General features: G+C 39.9%; 1 protein-coding gene across 8 annotated transcripts in view; it reads right to left on the minus strand.

Annotated features, from left to right (window-relative positions):
• Positions 1-24,715, minus strand: part of PTPN13 (protein tyrosine phosphatase non-receptor type 13) — a 199,370-nt gene that overhangs the window by 85,544 nt on the left and 89,111 nt on the right. For all 8 annotated transcript variants that reach the window (XM_079770823.1, XM_079770825.1, XM_079770824.1 and 5 more), the window contains 5 exons: positions 16,529-16,624; positions 16,066-16,159; positions 5,212-5,434; positions 2,188-2,262; positions 1,878-2,052 (listed from right to left, as the gene is read on the minus strand). In XM_079770823.1, the coding sequence (XP_079626949.1) occupies positions 1,878-2,052; positions 2,188-2,262; positions 5,212-5,434; positions 16,066-16,159; positions 16,529-16,624 (663 nt within the window). The remainder of the gene's footprint in view (positions 1-1,877; positions 2,053-2,187; positions 2,263-5,211; positions 5,435-16,065; positions 16,160-16,528; positions 16,625-24,715) is intronic.

Below are 24,715 nucleotides of genomic sequence, written 5' to 3' on the forward strand. Positions count from 1 at the left end.
TGCGCCCCGGCGACCCAAGCATAGACCAGGGCCAGCTGGAAGCAGGTATCTGGTATTTATTTATTTCTTATAATTGAAACTTTGTAGCCTTGAGTGGAGGCCAGGGCAGGCCAGGGCGGGTGGGAAGCTTGGCTTCCTCCATCGCCGGGGGCAACCCAAGCCTCTGGCTCGCTCCAGCTCCGTGGCGGTCACCATCTTAGTTGGGTTAATTTGCATAATCGCTCTGATTGGCTGGTGGGCATAGCGGAGTGATGGTCAATTTGCATGTTTCTCTTTTATTAGTGTAGATTATTGAGCTACCAGCTGAAATCTAGGAAGAACAGTCATCATTTTTAAAATTTATTTTATTATTATTATTTGTTTTAATCCTCACTCAAGGATATTCTTTTCCATTGATGTTTTAGAGAGAGTGAAAGGGAAGGAAGAGGAGGGGAGAGAGAAACATAAATGCGAGAGAGACACATCGACTAGTTGCCTCCCACCCCCAACTGGGGGAAGGGAGCGAACCTGCAACTAAGGTACATGCCCTGAGAATAGAACCCATGACCCTTTGGTGGGAGGGCTGATACTCTAACCACTGAGCAAAACTGGCCAGGGTTATTTTTATTTTTTAAAATCATCACTTAAGTATTATTGACTCTCTCCAAATAATAGATTATTCACTAAAATTTGACTTATCCAGAATGATTAAAAATTTGGGAATATTATATATAGAAATTTTAATTAATTAAATATCTTTATTTAGTATTATCTGTTTAGCATAAAATTGTAATTAGTAAAGTGATAGAACACAAATTGGCACTAAGTGAATATTTACTGAATGACTACAAAATGAACCATTAGTTTTTAAGAAAAGAATTCAATAAACTAAATTGAAAAAAATATTTCTCTTATCCTCATCTGGCAGGGTTTCAGGATGGTTTGATCCTTCAATTATAATTTATGGTACTTTGTTGTCTAAGCTTTCTAAGATAAATTCTGAGGTAAACAGGAATCTGAAATATTAAAGAGCAATTTAAAGAGACTTATTAAGCCCAACTCCAAAGGACTTCTCATTGCTATGGAAATTCTAATTGACAACCAGGAGCGACTTCCAATGCAGCTGTGCTCTGAGACCATTGTAGATGTAAAAGTGGCTGTGATGCTGAAAAAATAGGTGAAGTCATATTTTCAGTCATCCACTGACAACATTTATAAAGACACTATATTTTAGGATAGTAGGCTAAATAAGTTGAAGTGAAGATTCCAAAATAGGGTCCTGCTATACAGTCCTATTAGCAGGATACTAACTTCTAGAATACATATGTAGGCAATTGACATATATAATCATCTCCAAAATATAACAATTAAAATCTATTTTTATATAGCCAAAAACCAAAGAAAAATCTTCATGGTCAAGTGCAGAAGATGCAAAAAAGACACAGCCACTAAAACAATGCACCTTCCTCAGCTGGTTTTGCTCAGTGGATAGAGTATTGGCCTATGACCAAAGGGTCCTGGGTTCGATTCCGGTCATGGGCACAAACCTTGTTGCAGGCTCGTCGCCAGCCCAGGCCCTGTTTGGGGCTCATGCAGGAGGCAACCAATCGATGTGTTTCTCTCACATCGATGTTTCTCTCTGTCTTTCCCTCTCTCTTCCACCCTCTCTAAAAATCAATGGAAAAATATCCTCGGGTGAGGATTAAAAAGAAAAAAACAAAAAACAAAAACAATGCACTTAGTTAGAAGAAGGAAGGGAGTTCCTAAACTCCTACCCCTCCTTGCTGAATGTTTTTGTAGTTACTATTTCTCAAAGAAAGGTTGGGCATAACAGGTATAGGAAGTCAATTTGTTGCCAATGTTTCATATTGCAACCTGAATTTAACATTTTTTGGTACCTTTGAGGAGAGCTAAAGCAAACAAATGATGTTCCACCAAGCCAATATGGGCCACAACCATATCAAACACATCTTTACATATGGTTTTGGTATCACAAGTCAGTTCCAATCTCTGCCCACTCAGAAGCATTACATTTACTTTTCTTCGGTTGTCCTCATTCTTCCCTTTCTTTGTCTATAATTGAAAAATAAAAAATAAAAGAATGGCATCTATTGAAATAAATTTTGTAAGAATTTCAACTGTTTTTTTCCTTCAAATCATTACTGAGATTATTTTCTAAGAGTGATACAAATTGGTTTTATTACTTACAAGGATAGACCGTGGCAAATCCAAAGACACAAAAGGTTCTATTGTCATTTTCACAAACTCAGGGCCAAAGAAATTCTGCAAATCACATAATAAGTAAAATTAAGAGTTTTAATTATTCTAGCTCTTTCCTTCAAAAGAAATAATGTAATAATAAAAATAAATTACAAGTAAAGCCACCTGATTAGAAGTAGGTGACCTGAAACAAATGCAGAAACTTTCAATAAAGAAGGACAGTGGAGTTTACAAGACCAGGAATGGAAGGTGCCTTACACGCAGTGTGAACAGAAGCTTTTCCTCAGCCCTGTTTTCTACCAGTGATGTCAAACGAAAAGCCTAGTTTTATACTGTTTCACAAGATTTTCCGTTTTTGGACTCCAGAATGACTCAGACTCTTAAAAGCACAATAGTAGTCTTAATTGTTGAAGTAATATAGAGTTTCAAGCTCATTAAGGATGTGGTTTAATATTGCTAATGTGTGAAGGGATTGTACAGCATCTCACTGTTTTAGAGAGTAAGATTGAATCTGTCCTAAAACAAATCATAATTAAAAAACAAAATATATAAAATATTGTGATTGTCAAAATATAAGTTTGTGATTACAAAATATCCATATCCATCTGTAAGCATGTTCTTGGAACCTTGTGACACTATTCTTTTGTTCAAAATACTGACTACTAGGGACAGTACACTGAGTGGCCAGATTATTATGATCTCTGAATGCATAATAATCTGGCCACTGAGTACATATGTGTGTGTGTGTGTGTATATATATTAGAGGCCCGGTACATGAATTTGTGCATGGGTGGGGTCCAGCCAGCCTGGCCAGGGGGAGGGGACATGGGTGGTTGGCTGGCCTGCCTGCTGGTCGAACGCCTGGTCGAGGGGATAATTTGCATATTAGCCTTTTATTATATAGGATTATATAGGATATACACCGAGTGGCCATATTATTATGCATTCAGAGATCATAATAATCTGGCCACTCAGTGTATATGTATCAAAGTCTCTGCTCCCTACTGCTGTCTCAAGTAAGAAAATCATATCTCAGGAGCTGGGAGGACTTGGGAGTGGGAGAAAGTGGAGTCCACACACTACATTTACTGCTTCTCAATCTACTCTTCACCTTGACCTCCTGTATATCCAGGGTTTCTGCCCAGAGGGAAGAACTGATTGAGAAGATATCTTAAATCAAGATAGACTCCAGGTCAGAGTAGGATCAGAATAGATTGAAAGATTACGTCTGTCCAAATGGACAAAAGGTGGAAGAAAAGCAGGGCTAATCTTGAGGCCAAAGGCAGGTGGTGTGTGGGTATGAACTCAGGGAGGTTCCTGAAGTTTTATTTTTATGTTTTTTTTTTCTTTGCATTCAACTGTACAGCTCATTTGATTGCTTGGTGTGGGAATTCTACCCAATTAACCAAGTGTGAAACGTGACAGATACCATTTAAGTAAAAGTTTAACATTATGGGTTTGTTAATAATCAACGAATCAATAGGGCACATTTTAAACAAGAATAGAAATAGAGCAGAAAAAATGAGAATGGCCTGCCATGGGAAACAGAATCTAATATAAATCAACTAAGGCAACACAGTATGAACAAGTTAAAATGTGTCTGCATCAAGAGAAATTTAAAAACAAAATTGAAGAATTATTTGTAAAGGAACAATACAAATGAAAGATTGCTTCACCTACCAAATTGGTGATGATGATGATGATAAAAATAATAATAATATTCAGAGTAGGTAAGAATACAGTGAAACAGGCATGTTCATAAAAGCATAAATTAGTACAAACTTTTTGAAGAGGGCAATTTAATAATATGTGTCAAATGTCTTAAAAGGTGTTGTCTTCAACTTGGCTATTCTATTTGGAGGAACATACCTGCAAAGATTTAGCTATAGGGATGTTCATCAGAGCAATGCTTGCAATAGCAACAAAAACAATAACAAATTAGAAAAAATTTAAATGTCCAATAATTAGAAACTTATTAAAGAAATTATAAGCCCTAGCCAGTTTGGTTCAGTAGACAGAGTGTTGGTCTGCGGACTGAAGGGTCCCAGGTTCGATTCCAGTCATGGGCACATGCCCAGGTTGAGGGCTCAATCCCCAGTAGGGGGCATGCAGGAGGCAGGCACTCAATGATTCTCTCTCATCATTGATGTTTCTATCTCTCTCTCCCCCTCCCTTCCTCTCTGAAATCAATAAACATACATTAAAAAAAGAAAAAAGAAATTATGGTACATGGTAAATTCACAAAATGGAATACTTTACTGCCCTTAACAATAATATTATAGAAGTTATAAAATTTTCCAAGGTATTTTACATGAAATAAGAAGTCTTGTCCTAACTAGTTTGGTTCAGTGGATAGAGCATTGGCCTGCGGACTGAAGGGTCCCAGGTTCGATTCCGGTCAAGGGCATGTACCTTGGTTGTGGGCACATCCCCAGTAGGAGGCGTGTAGGAGGCAGCTGATTGATGTTTCTAACTCTCTATCCCTCTCCCTTCCTCTCTGTAAAAAAAATCAATAAAATATATTTTTAAAAAAAGAAGTCTGCTCATTTTGAGCTTATGTTTATAAAAATATATGACATATATTGAAACAAAAATAAACGATCGGAAACACATAAAAAAAAATCCCCTACAGATATAAAATGCATATTTGTTTATCCTTGTGTTTGGATATTGTAATATGAAGGTATATGCTTAGAGCTACCAAGACTATAAAGTGAATTATTGCCACAATTCTGAGAATGACAGAGCAGAGATGCAATGTCCTGGATAACATTCTTGAGCTTCCAAACCAACCTTGAACATCTATTTGATCTTCTTGGGTTTTGGTATAATAAATTTCTTATTAAAAAATGATCCCCACAATGCTGAATAAAGCCAGCTATGAAAACTAACATGAGATTTCAATTTCATTTACAGGCAACATTAGGATCCCTATAGAATATTTAAAAATTCTTTGCATAACATTTCCCCATGAGACAAAGTTCAGATGCAGTAATCTGAGAATCAACTTACCCTTAGTTTTCTTTGAGTCATGGCTGTTTCTAGGGCCATTTCTCTTAAAGGATCCCTGGTGATGTCAAGCATGGAAGCTTTGATTGTATCCCCTGGATACAGGCTCAACCGAGACTGTCTAAGAGCCATTCTAGCTTGGAGCTGCATCATTTCTTCTTCTTGCCGTTTTAGCATAATCTCTTGATTAATTAAGTTGCCTTCAAGGGGTGTTTCATATTGTCTGCTATAAAAAAAAAGCAGAGAAAAGTAAGGGTGGGGAAGAAAACAATTATTTTAAGTCTAATCAATAAAAGCCATATTAGCTTCGCTGGTGTGGCTCAGTGATTGAGCTTCAACTCATGAACCAGGAGGTCACTGGTTCGATTCCCAGTCAGAGCATATGCTCGGTTGCGGCCTCCATCCCCAGTAGGGGGCGTACAAGAAACAGCCAATCTATGTTTTCCTTTCATTGATGTTTCTCTCTAACATTCTCCCTTCCTCTCTGTAAAAATCTATAAAATCTATTAAAAAAATAAAAACTATGTTAAATAAAAAAATAAAGAATTTAAACAAATTTTATTTTTGTCATCTCAGAAGAACACTTGCAGTTCTACTTTAAAAAAATCCTCACCAGAGGATATTTTTTCCATTGATTTTTAGAGAGAGTAGAAGAGAAGGGGAGATGTAGAGAGAGAGAAACATTGATGTGAGAGAGACACATCAATTGGTTGCCTCCTGCACATGCCCCAACTGGGGCAGGGGATAGAACCTGCAACCAATTAGGGCTCAGTTCTACTTTTAATATACTGATGTAATATGCTGTCCACTTTCTGTGGGTAAATCTATTCCTCCACCTCTACTATGAACATGTAGCATCCTATGAAAACTGCTTCCCCTTATCAGATTGGGGCTGTTTTACCCTTTTTAAAAAAAAAAGTGTTTTTTAATTGATTTTTTTAGAGAGAGAGGAAGGGAGAGGGAGAGAGAAACATCAAAGAGAGAAACATCCATTGGTTGCCTCCTGCATGCTAGCAAGCCCGCAACCCAGACATGTGCCCTGATAGGGAATTGAACCAGCGACCTCTCGGTGCATAGGACAATGCCCAGCCAACTGAGCTGTTTTACATTTACAGTCCTGAAGACCTGGGCCTGGCAATGGGATTGAGATTCCTCTTAATACTAATTTCAGCTTCCAGGTGATTGGTCACCCTCCTCCATTATCCCCCAGCTTCCTTGAAGTACATGCTATGAAATCATACCATCCACAGCTCTGCTTTGCTCTAGACATTTATTGTCCCTACTAGAGGCTCAGTGCATGAAATTCATGCACGGGTAGGTTCTTAGTGGCTGCTGGCTGCGACCTCCCTTCCTCTGGCAGTTGCCTGCTGCTGGCGGGGGCCTCCCTTCCTGCGGTTGGCCGGCTGGCCCTGCCCCCTGGTCGAACTCCTGATTGAACTCCCAGTTGAGGGGACAATTTGCATATTAGCTTCTTATTATATAGGACTAGAGGCCCGGTGCACGAAATTCGTGCACGGAGGGGGGTTGTCCCTCAGCCCAGCCTGTACCCTCTCCAATCTGGGACCCCTCTCACAATCCAGGACTGCTGGCTCCCAACTGCTTGCCTGCCTGCCTGCCTGATTGCCCCTAACTGCTTCTGCCTGCCAGCTTGATCATCCCCTAACCACTCTGCTGCCAGCCTGTTTGCCCCCAACTTCCCTCCTCTGCCAGCCTGGTCACCCTTAACTGCCCTCTCCTGCAAGGTTGATCACCTCCAACTGCCCGCCCTTGTAGGCCTGGTCCTTCTCAACTGCCCTCTCCTGCTGGCCATCTTGTGGTGGCCATCTTGTGTCCACATGGGGGCAGGATCTTTGACCACATGGGGGCAGCTATATTGTGTGTTGCAGTGATGATCAATCTGCATATTACTCTTTTATTAGATAAGATAGAGGCCTGGTACAGGGGTGGGGGCCAGCTGGTTTGCCCTGAAGGGTGTCCCGGATCAGGGTGGGGTTCCCTTGGGGCATGGGGCGGCCTGAGCGAGGGGCCTGTGGTGGTTTGCAGGCCGGCCACGCCCCCTGGCAACCCAAGCGGAGGCCCTGGTATCTGGAATTTATTTTCCTTCTATGAAACTTTGAAACTCATATGAAACTTTGTAGCCTGGAGCGGAGCCAAGCCTGGGGCTCCCTCTGAGGCTGGCAGCCATTTGTGTTGGGGTTATAATTGAAACTTTGTTGCCTTAAGCGGGTGGGCCCGGCCAGGGTGTGCAGAAAGCTTTGCTTCCCCTGTTGCCGGCGGCAACCCTGGCTTGCTCTCTCAAGCTCCATTCTGACGCCATTTCTGTTTGAATTTGTTTACCTTCTATAATTGAAACTTTGTAGCTTGAGTGGAGGCTTAGGCCTGGCAAGGGCAGGCGGAAAGCTTGGCTTCCTCTGTTACCTAGGAAACCTTGCTCTCTGTGGCCGTAGCCATGTTGGTTGGGTTAATTTGCATACTCACTCTGATTGGATGGTGGGCTTGGCTTGTGGGCATGGCTTGTGGGTGTGTCGGAGGTATGGTCAATTTGCATATTTGTCTATTAGGTAGGAATTGGTTGACTCCCTTATTTATTAAGGACTTAAATGCCTAATTCAGCCCTGGCCAGTTAGTTCAGTGGTTAGGCCCATGCACGGAAGCATCTGGGGTTTGATTCCGAGGCCCGTACCTCGGTTGCAGGCTTTATCCCCAGTATTACCATGTGGGAGGCAACCTATTGATGTGTCTCTCTCTCTCCCTCTCTCCTCCCTTCTACTCTATCTAAAATCAATGGAAAAACATCCTCAGGTGAGGATTTTAAAAAAAAAAAAAAGTCCCACTCAGTCTTTTTCTTCACTTCTACTTCTATCATCATTCATGGTGGGTTTGTAGACATAGACTGAGGAGTCCTCCAACACTCTGGCCTCCACCACTGCCACCAGCAATCTCTTATGGTCATACTGGCTATTAACAATAACCACACCACCTCTAAAATTTCCTATTTCTATCCTTCAATACCATCTTTAAACTGAGTGGCCAGATTATTATAATCTCTGAACGCATAATAATCTGGCCACTCAGTATATGTATATACACTGAGTGGCCAGATTATTATGCGTTTAGAGATATATATATATATACTAGAGGCCCGGTGCACAAAATTCGTGCACTGGAAGTGGGGTCCCTGAGCCCGGCCTGTGCCCTCTAGCAGTCCGGGATCCCTCGGAGGATGTCCAGGACCCCTTGCTCCTTACCACCCGCCTGTTCCCTGCTCCTTACCACTAGACCCACTGCTCCTTAGCAGAGGCGGGAGAGGTTCCCGCCACCACCGCTGCACTCGCCAGCCGTGAGCCCACCTTCTGGCTGAGCAGCACACCCCTTATGGGAGCATACTGATCACCAGGGGGAAGTTCCTGCATTGAGCATCTGCCCCCTGGTGGTCAATGTGCATCATAGCGACTGGTTGTTCTGGTCGTTCCGTTGTAATGGTCGCTTAGGCTTTTATTATATAGATTAGAGGCCTGGTGCATGAATTCGCACATGGGTGAGGTCCGGCCAGTCTGGCCAGGGGGAGGGGACATGGGCATTTGGCCGGTCTGCCTGCTGGTCGAACTCCTGGTTGAGGGGACAATTTGCATATTAGCTTCTTATTATATAGGACTAGAGGCCCGATGCACAAAATTCGTGCACGGAGGGGGGTTGTCCCTCAGCCCAGCCTGTACCCTCTCCAATATGGGACATCCCTCTCACAATCCAGGACTGCTGGCTCCCAACTGCTTGCCTGCCTGCCTGCCTGATTGCCCCTAACTGCTTCTGCCTGCCATCCTGATCACCCCCTAACCACTCTGCTGCCAGCCTGTTTGCCCCCAACTTCCCTCTCCTGCAGGGTTGATCACCTCCAACTGCCCTCCCTTGCAGGCCGGTCCTTATCAACTGCCCTCCCTTGCAGGCCGGGTGCCTCTCAACTGCCCTCTCCTGCTGGCCATCTTGTGGTGGCCATCTTGTGTCCACATGGGGGCAGGATCTTTACCACATGGGGGCAGTTATATTGTGTGTTGCAGTGATGATCAATCTGCATATTACTCTTTTATTAGATAGGATAGAGGCCTGGTACAGGGGTGGGGGCCAGCTGGTTTGCCCTGAAGGGTGTCCCGGATCAGGTGGGGGTTCCCTTGGGGTGTGGGGCAGCCTGAGCGAGGGGCCTGTGGTGGTTTGCATGCCGGCCATGCCCCCTGGCAACGCAAGCGGAGGCCCTGGTATCTGGAATTTATTTTCCTTCTACAATTGAAACTTTGTAGCCTGGAGCGGAGCCAAGCCTGGGGCTCCCTCCGAGGCCGGCAGCCATTTCTGTTGGGGTTATAATTGAAACTTTGTTGCCTTAAGCGGGTGGGCCCAGCCAGGGTGTGCAGAAAGCTTTGCTTCCCCTGTTGCCGGCGGCAACCCTGGCCTGCTCTCTCAAGCTCCATCCTGCCGCCATTTGTTTGAATTTGTTTACTTTCTATAATTGAAACTTTGTAGCTTGAGTGGAGGCTTAGGCCTGGCAAGGGCAGGCAGAAAGCTTGGCTTCCTCTGTTACCTAGGAAACCTTGCTCTCTGTGGCTGTAGCCATCTTGGTTTGGGTTAATTTGCATAATCGCTCTGATTGGATGGTGGGCATGGCTTGTGGGTGTGTTGGAGGTATTGTCAATTTGCATATTTGTCTATTATTAGGTAGGATATACACTGAGTGGCCAGATTATTATGCGTTCAGAGATTATAATAATCTGGCCACTCAGTGTATGTAATCTCATTTTTTCTAGCTCACTTCCTCTAATAATCTTCTTTAAATAATTCATTGACTCTATTAGGAATTTTAATCCATTTACTCCATCACTTTCTCTCTGGCTATTACCCTTCTCTTGCCAATGTATTGCCTGAAATCTAAGCCCATCATTAAAATCACTCCTTTGCATAAACCTGAACTCTCATGAAACTCCAGAACCATGATGACTGATCTCACCTGGCTCTCAAGCACTGCCTGGCGACTCATTTCCTTAAGAGAACTATTTTATGTAATCTCTTCATTTCTTTCCTTTTCTTTTTAAAGCTCCAATACTCTCTCCCTCTTCCTCTCTCAACTTTTCCTTGGTTTTCTTGGTTAAAAAAAAAAAAAAAGAAGCAATCAGGAAATAACTTCCTCATCCTTATACCACCAAACTTTCCAAATTACATTCATGTGTTCTTAATTCTCTTCTGTTACAATGAATGGATGTTCTGCACACTTACATAGATCCAAAACCTCTACTGTGCATGGGATTCAGTCCTGTTTCCCTACTCAAAGACTTTGCTCCTGCTATTATTCTCACATGCATCAACAGTCTGGTATACTAGATTATTCTCATTAGAATAAAAAATGCTATACTATTTCCTACTCAGAATAAACTATCCTTCTTTGGTTCCATATCATCTTTTAGATTCTATCCCATTTGTTTTTTGCTGTTATTTACAGTAAATCTCTTCAAAACTGTCATTTAAATTTTACCTCTACTTCATCTCCCACTCTCTCAGACTCTGACCAATAGTTCCTGTTATTTCACCAATACTGGTTACAAAAATGACTGTCAAAGCCAAAGGACAATTATCAATTTTTAATTTTAGTTGACATCTAAGCACCATGTGACATAGTTGCTCAATCCTTTCTCTTCTTGAAACATTTGACTTCTGGAAACCACGCTCTTTATTTTCTGTCTGCTTCACTGGCTCCTTCTTCTTCGTGTCTTTTGCTGGATCCTCCTTCATTTCAAATCTCTTAATGTTAGGCTAAAACAATGCACAGACCTCCAGATTTTTCTAGTTCCTATGTACTCCATCTCATTTAGTCACTTGGTCTTAAGTACCTCATATGTTCCTATAACTCCAGTCTCTCCCCTGAATTCTAATTCTATTCACCTGCCTAGGTGAGTGTTTGACTTGGATGTTACTAGTAATATGCATCTTTAGCCTAATATGTCTAAAACCAAGTTATTGATACTTCCTTCCATATCCAACCCTCCCCTCAATCATTTTCTGTTTGTTTAGGAAACAACTTGGAGTCATTCTGATTCCTCTTTCTTGAAAATCCCACATCCAATACAGCAGCAAATCCTGAAGGCACAACCTTAAAGCTATCTACTAGTATATTTGACTCTTCTCTATCACTAACAACCTATGCTATTTACATCTCATATGGGGTGCTGTAATTGCCTCCTAACTGGTCTCTTACTCCTGTAAATCTATTCTTAACAGATCAGACCTTCAAAATCCCACTGAAATGTAAATTAGATCCTGGCTCTCTATGCTTTTTAAAAAACGCATCTTTATTGTTTAGAGTATTACAGATATCCTCCCTTCCCCCCCCCCTTGACCTCTTCCACCCCACTTCCGTCTCAGCCCAAGCCTTTCCCACACTATGATTATGCATATCCTATGTAATAAAAGCCTAATATACAAATCGACTGAAAGGCAGAACAACCAGTGGAATGACCAGTTGTTATGACATGCACTGACCACCAGGGGGCAGACACTCAATGCAGGAGCTTCCCCCAGCCTGCAGACCCCAGGCCAGCCAAGGTGGGTGCGAGTGGGGTCCCTCTGATCACTCTGCTGGTCACCCCACAGAGGGAGGCAACTGGCGGCGGCAGCAGGGGGCAGGGCTGGTGAGCGAGCGGTGCCAGGCTGGCCAAGGCAGGTGCCAGCAGGGGCCCCCGGATTGCTCTGCTGGTCGCCCTGCAGAGGGAGATGACCGGTAGCAGCAGCAGGGGGCGGGGCCAGCAAGCAGGCAGTGCCAGGCCGGCCAAGCTGGGTGCGAGCGGGCGGGGGGTTGAGGGGGCCGATCATCCCGCCGGTCACCCCACAGATCAGCCCTGATCACCAGCCAGGCCTAGGGACCCTACCCATGCATGAATTTCATGCACTGGGCCTCTAGTATGCATATAAATTCATTGATTAATCTCTTCCCACCCACCCTCTTCCCTCTGAAATACATCAGTATGTTGCATGCTTCAAAGTCTCTGGATCTTCTTTATTCATCATATTTTGTTCATTAGATTCTGTATATAAATGAGATCATGTGATACTTGTCTTTCTCTGACTGGCTTATTTCACTTAGCATGATACTCTCCAGGTCTCTCCATGTTGTTCCAAAGGATAAGAGATCCTTCCTTTTTACAGTTCCATAGTATTTCATTGTGTAATTGGAGCACAGTTTTTTAATCCATTCATCAATTATTGGTGGGCACTTGGGCTATTTCCAGATCTTAGCTATTGTAAATGCTGCTATGAATATAGGGGTGCATATATTCTTTCTTATTGGTGTTTCTGCCTTCTGAGGATATATTCCTAGAAGTGGGTCACATGGCAATTCCATTTTCAATTTTTTGAGGAAACTCCACACTGTTTTCCATAGTGGTTGTACCAGTCTGCATTCCTCTATGCTGTCAACCATCCAATGGCTTCCTATTATACTTAGAAAAACATCCAAGTGCTCATCTCAGCTTCTGAGGTCTGACACGATTTGGGTCCTGGTTAACATCCACTCTGCCCTTCACTCACTCTGCTGCAGCCACAATGCCCTTTTGGCTGTTCCTCTAACATGCAACACATCTTCCACACCTCATTGCCTCTGCTCTTTTTGTTTTGTCTGGAACCCTCTTGCTCCTGATACCTGCATGGTTCACTCCCTCATTTTAAATAGTGTTCTGTTCAAATATAACATCTTGGGAGATGCCGCCTCAGATCACCCTGCCTATGCAACACAGAACTTGGACATCATACCCTGCACTCTCTATCCCTTTAGACTGCTTTATTTTTCTTCAAAGTAGCATCACTCTCTAATGGCACATTACTTACTTGGTTTTCAATGGTTTATTGGCAATCTCAGCCCCAGAATGACCCTTGAGGGACATTTTTTTGTCTTGTTCATGATTCTATCTCCAATATCTAGAAGTACCCAGCACATGTTGAACAAATGATTAAGTTTGATGGTTCAAAAATATCACTTAATAAGAGTCAAGAAGAATGAACAAAATTTAATCGTATATATTTTAATTCCCACCTGTTATTTTTCATCAAATATATTAGCCTTCTCATTCAAATTATTTTTATCTGTCCCACACAATATTTAGTAGAAGTTCCTATAACGACTGAAATGTTTGAGTGACAAAACAAAACAAAAAACAAACAAACTCAGAAAATTGGAATCATTTAGGAATGAATAAATAGGTTGTTTTGAGGCAGAAAAAAAAAAGTTACCTCATCGAGCAGATAGGCACAGAAGCAGTGGGAATTACACCATGTATAAACTGTATTTCAGAGTTAACACTGGAAAAAACTTTGCAATGCTCTTTGGCAAACCACTTTGAATATCTTTTTTGATCACTGAAAGACACTTTTGATAGCTCAGAATCCAAAAATTACTCATTCTGTGGCATCTGACTCATAATATCCTGTAAATCTCCCCCCACCTCCTATTTTACAAATTAATAGCACTGTCTGTATCTGTTTTTCACTTCATTCTTGCTAAAGGGGATGGAAAGTTTTATGAGGAACCATGCAACATGTTTAAATACAGCACTATTTATAGATCTGACAAATATGTGACCTCAAGAACAAAATAGGATCTCCTGATTGTGTACCAGCATGTTAAGGATATTATCAGAAACTTTGTACACATTCAGGAAATTCTGCACTTGAATAAGGAATTTGGACAGTATTTTAGTTAAAAAGCAGGTGGGTATTGCCATTCTAAAGGAAGTAGAGTTTAGCATCTTACATTAAAAATAACATATACACAGATCTAACAATCTACTTCTTGAAAATTTTTTCTTTCACCTATACCTTTTATCTAACACAGGTATAATGAACACCACATTGGAAGTTTCCCTCTTGAAATATAAAATAAAAGATAGTTTCTCACTAAAACATGATTTGATGAGCTAAGATGACCTTAATGTTAATGTTTCCTATGTAAAACTTAGAAAAAAAAAAACAAAACAAAAAAACTAAGACATTCTCATAATCTTAATGCTTTTGACGTAGCTTATCAAGAAAATGGAAATAAGACACATAAAACGTTTTAATTTTATTTGGAGGAATATGTTTTTATATGACTAAAACTGACTATAAAATAAATTCATCTTTAACACACAATTCCAATAATTCTTTCAATTGTTATTTTCTACTGCTACTTTAAAAAAATATATTTTTTTAATTAATTTCAGAAAGGAGGGGAGAGAGAGATAGAAACTTCAATGATGAGAGAGAATCATTGATTGGCTGCCTTCTGCATGCCCCACAACAGGATCAAGCTCGCAAGCCAGGCATATGCCCTGACTGGAATTGAACTGGTGACCTCTCGGTTCCTGGGTCGACACTCAACCACTGAGCCACGCCAGTTGGGCTCTACTGCTACTTTTGATCAAGCTAAAAGAGCATCATATTAACTATCTGTAAGTTTTCTCCAAATTACACATATAGAGAAGAGTGACTTCCTCAATTTAACACAGAGCTTTGTGCAATTCAATCTGCTTCTTCCTGGTGTTCAGACCCAAACACTTTCGCTTCTTTAAGAAAACTGTGCAATATCAAGCATAGATCTGTCTTTTATCTTACCTCTTTGTTCAAAATTACAAAAACAGGGTCATCACAATTACTATGATCACAATAGGGCTAAAGTAATATAAAATGCCATTGTGCAAATATAATGTCCCCTTAGGTACATAAATATTTATTAAGGCTTTCCTCAAGTAAAATAAAACTTGACTAAAATAAATAGACTATATTAAAAGGTATAAGAGAGAACAAAAATTACATAAATTTAATAAAAAATCAAACATTAAAGATAATTTTTATTGTAATGTATTTAATTACTTGTAGTCTAAACCTTTAATCACATGGCTAGAGTTACCTGATCTATTAATAGTTTATGGCTATGAAACTGCCAGAATTAATTGGCTAAGGGGCAAGTTTTTGTTAATTTCCAAATGATTCTTTTGTATATGGTGGCACCTGAATGATACAAACTGAAATAATGAATTTAAAAGGATTCCCATAGTATGGGTGTAAGTTCTGAAGCATCCTCTGGTTCTCTAATATCACGTTACATATTTCAAATTAATGCTTAACATTAGCAATGTGCTTTTGTTCATATAAGTGACCTTGCACACACAAAAAGAATGCACATCAATATAGTCACTACTGCCTCGACACTTTTCAGTTTAAACAAAGTAAATCAATACACTGCTATAATACCACCATCCTAAGTCTGGAACAAGAATAATACCTAATACCCTATAAGAAAGCTGAGTATTTCAGTAAAAAAATGAACTCTTAACAGCCCAAATTGGGCTCTAAAAAAATACAAGATAACCTCTTTTAAACCAGGAAAAATATAGTGAATAATTAACTTTTTACATAACAGGTTACTTAGTAGTAACCTACTCATTATTCATTCAACAAATAATACTTAGTGAAATCCTGCTTGCTGAACCTGTTCAACCTTTCGAAAGAGGTATTACTCTCTATCTTCCCACAGGTTTAATAATTCCAGGCCCTCAGAATTTCCTAACTGTTAATAAGTACTGACAATTCTAAAATTCAAGCACAAACTACAAATAATCAGAGCCAATTCTAATTTTAAAAGATTCCAATAACTCAAACTTGAACTACTACAATGTATTCACATAAATGAATAAATTTGTGGGTATGAAAAGAGGAGGGAAAGAAAAAGGAAAATGGAGGAAAGAGGATAATTTTTAAAAATATGTACTTGATTCTAATAAAACAAAAACAAAAAAGCTGTCACTGTTTTCAGGAAACACATCAGTATTACTTTTTCAGGTCACATACCTTGGTCTGTGTGACTGGCCTTGACTTGGAGTTTCATCTACTCCTGGGAGACCACTGTTAGATTCAAACCTCTTTGAAGCTTCACTTTTTCTCACTAATTTAAGTGAAAAAGGAACAGATGATAATAATATGAAGTGATCTTATTTAAAACTCAAGCATTTAGCAGACACAGATCCATATTCAAATCATATTCATATAATCGAATTAATGACAATGTCTAGAGGTAAGTCATGTTGTTTTTAAAGACAATTATTTTCTATATTATAAAAATGACTACATTGTTGTTGATGAAGCTGTTATTAAGCTCCTATAATATTGTTAAAATGAATAACTGGTAGCTTTTTATAATTCTTAAATTTTTTATATAGAATTATTCTTTTGCTACCTCATAACTCAATACTACTGAAAAAGAAGGACAATCACGGTTTCTTAAAAACTTTTTATTTTCTGAGTTGCCTCTCACCTTGTCTGAAGTCTGAGTCAGAGGAAATAATAGATGGACTATCACTGGAGGTACTAAAGATATCACTGTGGTAAGTTTTGTATCTTCGAATTGGTTCTAAATGGATTAAAACAAACAAACAAAAAAAACATTAGAAAGGAAACTCATTAGCTGTTCCACACAAGTCAAATAAAATAGTACATTTACTATGGTGAAAGTGGAACATTTTATAGAATGCTTAAAATGTAAGATTGCTGGATGGTATTCAAACAATGTGCTTCCAATTTTGAGGTAGTCTGGCATAGAGGTTAAGAGCCTGGACTTTGATGCCAGATAGCATGGATTTGAATCTCAGTTCCACTAATTGCTAGGTTTGAGACCTTAGGTAGGTAATTTAACATCCTATAACTAACTAGAGGCCAGGTGCATGAAATTCGTGCATGGGGGGTGTGTCCCTCAGCCCAGCCTGAACCCTCTCCAATCTGGGACCCCTTCAGGGATGTCCAACTGCCCGGATTGGGCCTAAACGGGCAGTCGGACATCCCTCTCACAATCCAGGACTGCTGGCTTCCAACTGCACGCCTGCTTGCCTGCCTGATTGCCCCTAACTGCTTCTGCCTGCCAGCCTGATCACCCCCTAACCCAGTGATGGCGGACCTATGATACGCGTGTCAGCACTGACACATGTAGCCATTTCTGATGACACGTGGCCGCATGCCAAGGATGAAACATTTGCTGCTCCTGAGGATGAAACATTTGCGACTAGAGTCTTGGAGTTAGTTTTTTCCTCAAAGTGACACACTACCCGAGTTATGCTCAGTTTCTTGGCGAAGTTTGACACACCAAGCTCAAAAGGTTGCCCATCACTGCCCTAACCATTCCCCTGCCAGCCTGATCGACACCTAACTGCTCCCCTGCCAGCCTGATTGCCCCTAACTGTCCTCCCCTGAAGGCCTGGTCACCCCTAACTGCCCTCCCCTGCAGGCCTAGTTCCCCACAACTGCCCTCCCCTGCAGGCCTTGTCCCTCCCTCCCCTGCCAGCCATCCTGTGTCCACATGGGGGAGACCATCTTTGACCACATGGGGACAGCCATCTTGTGTGTCGGAGTGATGGTCAATTTGCATATTACCTCTTTATTATATAGGATTTCTTTAGCTGAAAAGGGGGCATAACAATAGGGTACACCTTGTAGGGTTGTTGGAGCTTCAAGTGAATTAATATAGGTAAAGCTGTTAGAAAAGAGATGTTATATAAAAATTATCATTGACAACCAGCTTTAGGGAGTTGGAAGAAAGAGGTCTGTACTTTTAATCTGTTTCCAACAAGTGAATCTGTGACTTTACAGTATCAGCCTGCACCCTCTCCAGGATCAGGCCTAAACTGGCAGTCAGACATCCCTCTCACAATCCAGGACCACTGGTTCCTAACTGCTCACCTGTCTGCCTGCTTGATCACCCCTAAATGTCCCCCCAGCTGACCTGGTCACCCCCAACTGCCCCCCCACCGGCCTGGTCACCCTTTACTGCCCCCCCTGCCAGCCTGGTCGCCCCTCACTAACCCCCCTGCCGGCCTGGTTGCCCCTCACTGTCCCCTGCCTCCCCCCCCCCCCCCGGCAGCCTGGTCACCCCTCACTAACCCTCCTGCCGGCCTGGTCACCCCATGCAGCCTGTTTGGTCTTCTGTTCGGTTGCAATGATCGCTTAGGCTTTTATATATATAGAAGATAGATCTTCAACTACGTGTATAGCAGTGACTCTTGATACTGTAAAGTCACAGATTCACTTGTTGGAAACAGATTAAAAGTACAGACCTCTTTCTTCCAACTCCCTAAAACACACGCACGCGCGCACGCGCACACACACACACACATATATTTAAATAGAACTTTAGAAATGCAATGCAGGTAAAACCCTGTTCCAATAACCTCATCGTCATCCGCTTCTCCAGACAAATTCTGCCTGTTTGGTCTTCTGTTCGGTTGCAATGATCGCTTAGGCTTTTATATATATAGAAGATAGATCTTCAACTACGTGTATAGCAGTGACTCTTGATACTGTAAAGTCACAGATTCACTTGTTGGAAACAGATTAAAAGTACAGACCTCTTTCTTCCAACTCCCTAAAACACACGCACGCGCGCGCGCACACACACACACACACATATATTTAAATAGAACTTTAGAAATGCAATGCAGGTAAAACCCTGTTCCAATAACCTCATCGTCATCCGCTTCTCCAGACAAATTCTGCACTCATGTTCTAGATCTGCAAATTTATAACCAAAAGCATATAAATTTTTAGGCTCCTTCCTGAAAGATACTCTCTCTGCTAGAAATGCAAATGTCCACTCCAGGTTTTTTTTTAAAGCTAGACACTTTTTCTTTTTCTTTTAAGAGAAGCCTTAACTTGAACACAAAAGCTTTCATGACCGCCTAAAGGCCGGGTTGGGCAAGGCTTCCCTCACTTTCATATCGGTTTACACATAACTGGTTGCAACTCTTCCACTGCCTAATAATTTTCTACTTGTTCCCTCTACCTAAATTATAAACTCTCTGACAAAAGGGATTTTTTTTAGATGTATCTCTAGTATTTACCAACTGTTTGCTAGCAAGCACAAAAATAAATATTTTCTGAGTGAATATGAATGAATAGATGAATGAATAGATAAATATAAATGTTACACAAAGGTCACCGAAGATCTTTAAGAGGACTATTTCCATTGCATAGACAAGCCAGAGGCCAAATCAGAAAGGGTTAAAGAAGGTCCAGCTGGTAAGGAATTGAGAAAATTCTTTCAATTAGTTTAGGGGTTTGAGAAAAAAAGAGAAATTTTTAAAGAAGTCTGAATGAGGAATCAAGAGTCTTTTTGGCAGAATGGAATATCTAAGCATGATTTTAGGCAGTGTATAATAACCCTGCAGATTGGGGGAGATTGAAGTTGTAAAGCATACTGGGGCAAACTGATGGAAAAATGTGCTGAGGAAAACAGGAGAAGATGGGGAAAAAATTCCCAATACACCTGGGACGGTTAGTTGGCAAGGTGAGATAATCTTTTTTTCTTAAGAGAAAGAAATGATGGAAAAGAAGAAGTGAAAATACAGAGGGAATTCCCAGATATTCTTATCAGAAAGTTGACTTACTCCTGGTAATAAAAAGTGAATCACTTCCTGGGAGCCTGTTTAGCTGGGAGCTTGAAAGAGTAAAGACTTTCTGCTGTGAAGAATGTGGTAAGTCAGCAAAAACCACATGAAAGCTTTTATGTAGCCATGAGAATTTAGATTAGGCTAGCAAGCATGAATTGTATTGGAACCAATCAGAAAGGTTTTGTGGCTTTTTCTTGGCATTAGAGAAAGCAGACCATGGGAAATATCTAGATCTGAGGAATGACATGGAATGCATGGCAGAGATAACCAAGGTATGGGAGGGAGTCTATTTCACTAGTTCGCAAACTTGAGAACAGGGACCTCACAAAATGAATTATTCCTTGTGTTGAAAGTTGTTCAATAGAGAATGTTAAAAAAAAGAGAGAGATGAATGAATGATTAATGTGATTTGAAAGGATTACAGAAGATGACAAAGAATTTTACATAATATTATTTGACTTTAATGGACATAGTTAAATGATTATTTAAGAAAAATGGTGGTGTTGTTTTTTTTCCAAAAAGCATCAACTAATTTTTTTGTTTCATTTTTATAGAACTTCATGCTAAAATTTTTGAGGAATTTTCCCAAGGTGACTTGGCCAAATTCCAAAGCCAGTACTGCAACATAGAGAGCAGTAAAACCAGCAAAGCCAAGGAGAGGACCCAGGTGTTCACAGGCAATACAGTTAACCTTACAAAGGAAAATGGGAAGTCACAGTAAGTCTATTGTATGACTGAAGCAGAAAAGGTCAGTCACTAGGATGTTATGCCATGCAATAATAATTTCACAAGCAATATTAAGTGAATTTACTGTTTCATTGCTATTTCTGCAAAGTAGCTGCAAAATAGTAAATAAATTTTAATTTTCATTCCTTGGTGGTGCTTTATTCTTATACTATTTTATGTGTCTGTATTCTTCTCTCCTGCTAGCCTATGTTTTGTTTCTTTTTTCTTTAGTTTACTCTGACAACACTAGTGAACTTTTTAAATTCTTGGGTTCCCTTCATAAGACATATTAAGGTAACTTTGATGATCCCCCTTTTAAAATATAGCAAAAAATAATCTTCCCTTGATCAACTATTGGTTTATAAGTGTTTTCAGGACCACACCTGGGGTCAGAAAGGGACCTGCCTTATGAAGTTTTCCTGCCTTAAAGAAATAGGGCACTAGCACTCCAGAAACACAAACCAGATGACTAGCTTGGCAATACTATTATGGGTAAGAAGACATTTCCACCCCCTAAGATTTGAGTAGGGGTGGGTCTCTATGTTACTTAAAGTAGTAGGAATCTTTTTTGTGAGCTTCTGTATTCTGAAATAGATCTATTAAAATGTTGTTATCCACATTTCCTTTCATGTAAAGGCATGGCAGATATAACCAGATTAAAGTTCCTAAGTAATATTTACTATTCAAGTCATGCTTATAAGAAGGTTATAATCAGATTCAAGTTCTCAGCCAAAAGTTATTGCTTACTCATGATTACAAGAAAGGTTAGCTCTTGTTAAGTATAGGCTTTCCATTTCTGAATTAAATAGTAAATTTAACCATTTCAGAAATTATTATAAAATTACACGTCTTTTACCATGAGTATCTTGCATTATTAGTGTATACAGAGTGGCACATTTTCCTTGCTTACAGATAATTTAGGCAAGAACAATTACTGGCTTTTTGATATGACCTACATAAAGGCAAACTGTAGACACTAACTAGAAAGAGAACAGTTGTCCTCCTCTGCTCTGGTCGACAGCTAATTTTCCATGAGCTGTCCTAACATTACTAACAACTTTTCTTTTAGGAAGATACAGATACCACAAATGTTTTCTAGTTATATTTAAATGTATAATATTAACACTTTAGATTTGGTCCAGACCCCAGGAATGTGGTATTAACTAAGTGATTAAAAAAAACAAACTTTTTATTATAAAAACTTCTGAATAAGAAAACAGAACAATCAAGTACTCATATAGCCATCTCCCAGCATCAACAAAACACAGTGATTGTTATTTTAATTAGAAAGTGTCAGAATATTTTTTTAACAAAGAGATGTTCCTAAGTATTTATATATAATATTACAAAGTTTTTTGAATGCCTAAATTCTTGAATTGTGTTCAATAGGCCATTAAGAATATTCAAATACACACTTTATACATTTAAGCTTTCACTATTACAATTGCAGAACTGAATTTATTTGCCTTTTGTGGGATAAAATTAGACTTAAAATCTAATTTTTGGTTTGTAAATTTCTCATTTCAGCTATTAACTATTTCAAAGAAGCTCACACTGTGCAAATCAGTGTACTAGGGTTTATTTAGGGACATAATTATTCCTCATTTCACTAGACAATTTCCTTCTCTGACTTCCAATGAGTACTTAGTTTGCAGATGTGGAAAATGAAGTGGCAGGAAAGAATCTGAGTGTAGAAATAATAAGTGCAAGAGGACAAATGGGTAAGTAAAATTAGCCTGGTCACATATCACCAAATCAGAAGAACCACATTGGGTGTGTGTGAGTATATGTATATAAACACATAAAATATTTGGGAATATATTCTCTCCAAAATACATTTTGTGGAACAGTAGTGGGAAGAATAGGGACTACAGAAGAATGGCTTAAAGAATTAGCATTTGGATAGAAGTCTAGTTATAGAGATTTCATAGTATACATACTTTGACATTTAAAGATATCTTTTAATTCCTCTTAGTATCTTCTATAATTAAGAGTATACTATTTTTTTAATCAAATACAAGGCATAAAAGCCTGACATTTTATTATCCTTTAATGTAATCTGATTCTCTAAATAAATTTCACTTCAGCTCCAATATCATAGTGACTCTACTTAAATAATAACAATAAAAAGCAGCTTTTCAATAGGCTAGAATGTTTTGTCCTGGGCTCTTAACAACTAAGTCATGATTTCCACCACCACTTAGCATATACTTTAAACATATAAAGTTGTGGCATGTGATCATACTTTTAATGTTTAGAAGATTATAAAGATTTGCAAGATATTCTCAGTTTACATAAAACTATTTCAGGTGAAATATTCAAATCCACAATCTTCACATTAAGAGGAATCTAAGCCAGCACAAGCTGCAATCTAAAAACTGACACATATTCAAGCTCAGACAAGTAACGTGCAAAAAGACTCCCAACTGCAACATCAAGAATTAAGTAACCACTTTTTGCTTAGCATTTATTTACCATTAATATATGACTCAAATTACAGAAAACAAGTTTCAAAGAGAAATGCACAAAGTGACTGGTTTTGTGGCTCAGAACTATACAATTTTAAAACCTTGCATTTTTAAGGTTATGGCCCCTAACAAATAAAATACTTCAATTTTCAAATAACTCAGAGAAACAAAGATAATGACGTTGTGTATTCATATATGAAATGTTTTCCCCTCTGCTTTCTTTTCAAGGAATTAATCTCGGGAGAGTAGACATTGTACCTTTTAGATGTTCACTGGAGTCTACTGCATCCTATATTATACCATGCTGCAAGGTATAGGAGCAGAACATATTCTAACTCCTTGAGAGCTAGATATGATCAATAAGAATTTTAACCAGGAACATAAATTATGCAAATATGGACATAGGTAAATGAGGAAGATTATATGGAGAAATGCTCAGTGAACAATACTTTATAGATACAAAATTTGTGCAGAGTAAGAATGGCAACAATAATGCACAGCCTCCATTTTCCTCTCCTTCTCCTGGGGTCTTGTGTGATGCAGTAACCACAAAGCTGGGCCATGACTTGCATGGCTGTCCCAGTCTTCCAGTGCCCTCCAGGATCCTGCTGTTAGGACTTCTCTACCTGTTCTAAAGCTTTCAAACAGAACAGAGCTCTAAAGCAAAACGACTGTATTTGTTGTTCAGGCTTTGACTGACAAGTATATGACTTTCACTGAGAATCAAACAGAAGGAGGTGATTTCTCATCACTATAATTCATCAGAGAATATTGTTGTATCCAATATCAGAAATAGCACCACTGAAGATACTTAATATTTAATACTAGAGTCCTGGTGCACGAATTTGTGCACAGGTGGGGTCTGGCCAACCTGCCTGATTGGGGCCAATCGGACCAGGCTGGCTTGGGGGAGGGGCCGTGGAAGGTTGGCAGGCCAGGTCTGCCCCCTATCTGGATGGGGAGCTATTGGGGGTGGAGCCGGCCTAGGGGAGGGGTCATGGGCGGTTGGCTGGCCAGCCCTGCCCCCTGGTCGAACTCCGGTTGAGGGGACAATTTGCATATTAGCCTTTTACTATATAGGATTAACAGCTACAATGCAATACTCAGTTTAGATGAACAACTATGAGTATCTATTATATGTACTAGTAGATGCTAAGGATACAGTTCTGAGTTAGATTAGGCCAAAAAAAAAATTGGTGTCCTACAGGAGGGGAAACAAACTCTTCAAAACAAATAGTTTCAATGAAAAACATAAGCCATCATCATAAACTGAGAAGCTGAGAGAAAGCTTCCTGAACCAGACAACGCCTGAAAGCTCTGATAGTCTCAAGGCAGAAAGCTGCATGAATAAAGACACAGAAATACAAAACTGCCTGTAGGAAGGGGAGGGGAGAGGGAGGAAGTGGTGGGGATAGAGAGACAGAGAGGATGTGTACATGGCGTTGGAGTGAGGTGTGAGATGGGAAGTGCTCAAGGATGAGACTCGAGAGATAATCATGGAAAACCTTGCACACCATGATCGAAAAGGAGCTAAAATTTTATCTTGCTCAGATAATGGAAAGTTATTAAATGGTCAAGAAAAGAAATCTATGGCAGGGAAATGGAGGACAAGTTGTAGATCAATTTAGAAAACTATTTCCATAGTCCATGGGAAACAGAATGTACTGACTGGGATGGAATAAAAAATATTTTAGAGGTTACAATTGCTGGGTTATAAAAACCACAATGAGAGTAATATCCATTTTAAACCTTTCTTAAAACATATCAATCCATGCTTCTCAGAAGGTATAGGTATAAAAGCCAAACTGGGTCTATGTTAAACTATGTGTGAGTTAGATTTAAATTAGGTACCCAATTTCTGATAAATTAGTC

Source organism: Cnephaeus nilssonii (assembly GCF_951640355.1).
Source record: "Cnephaeus nilssonii genome assembly, chromosome: 1".
Lineage (NCBI taxonomy): Eukaryota > Metazoa > Chordata > Mammalia > Chiroptera > Vespertilionidae > Cnephaeus > Cnephaeus nilssonii.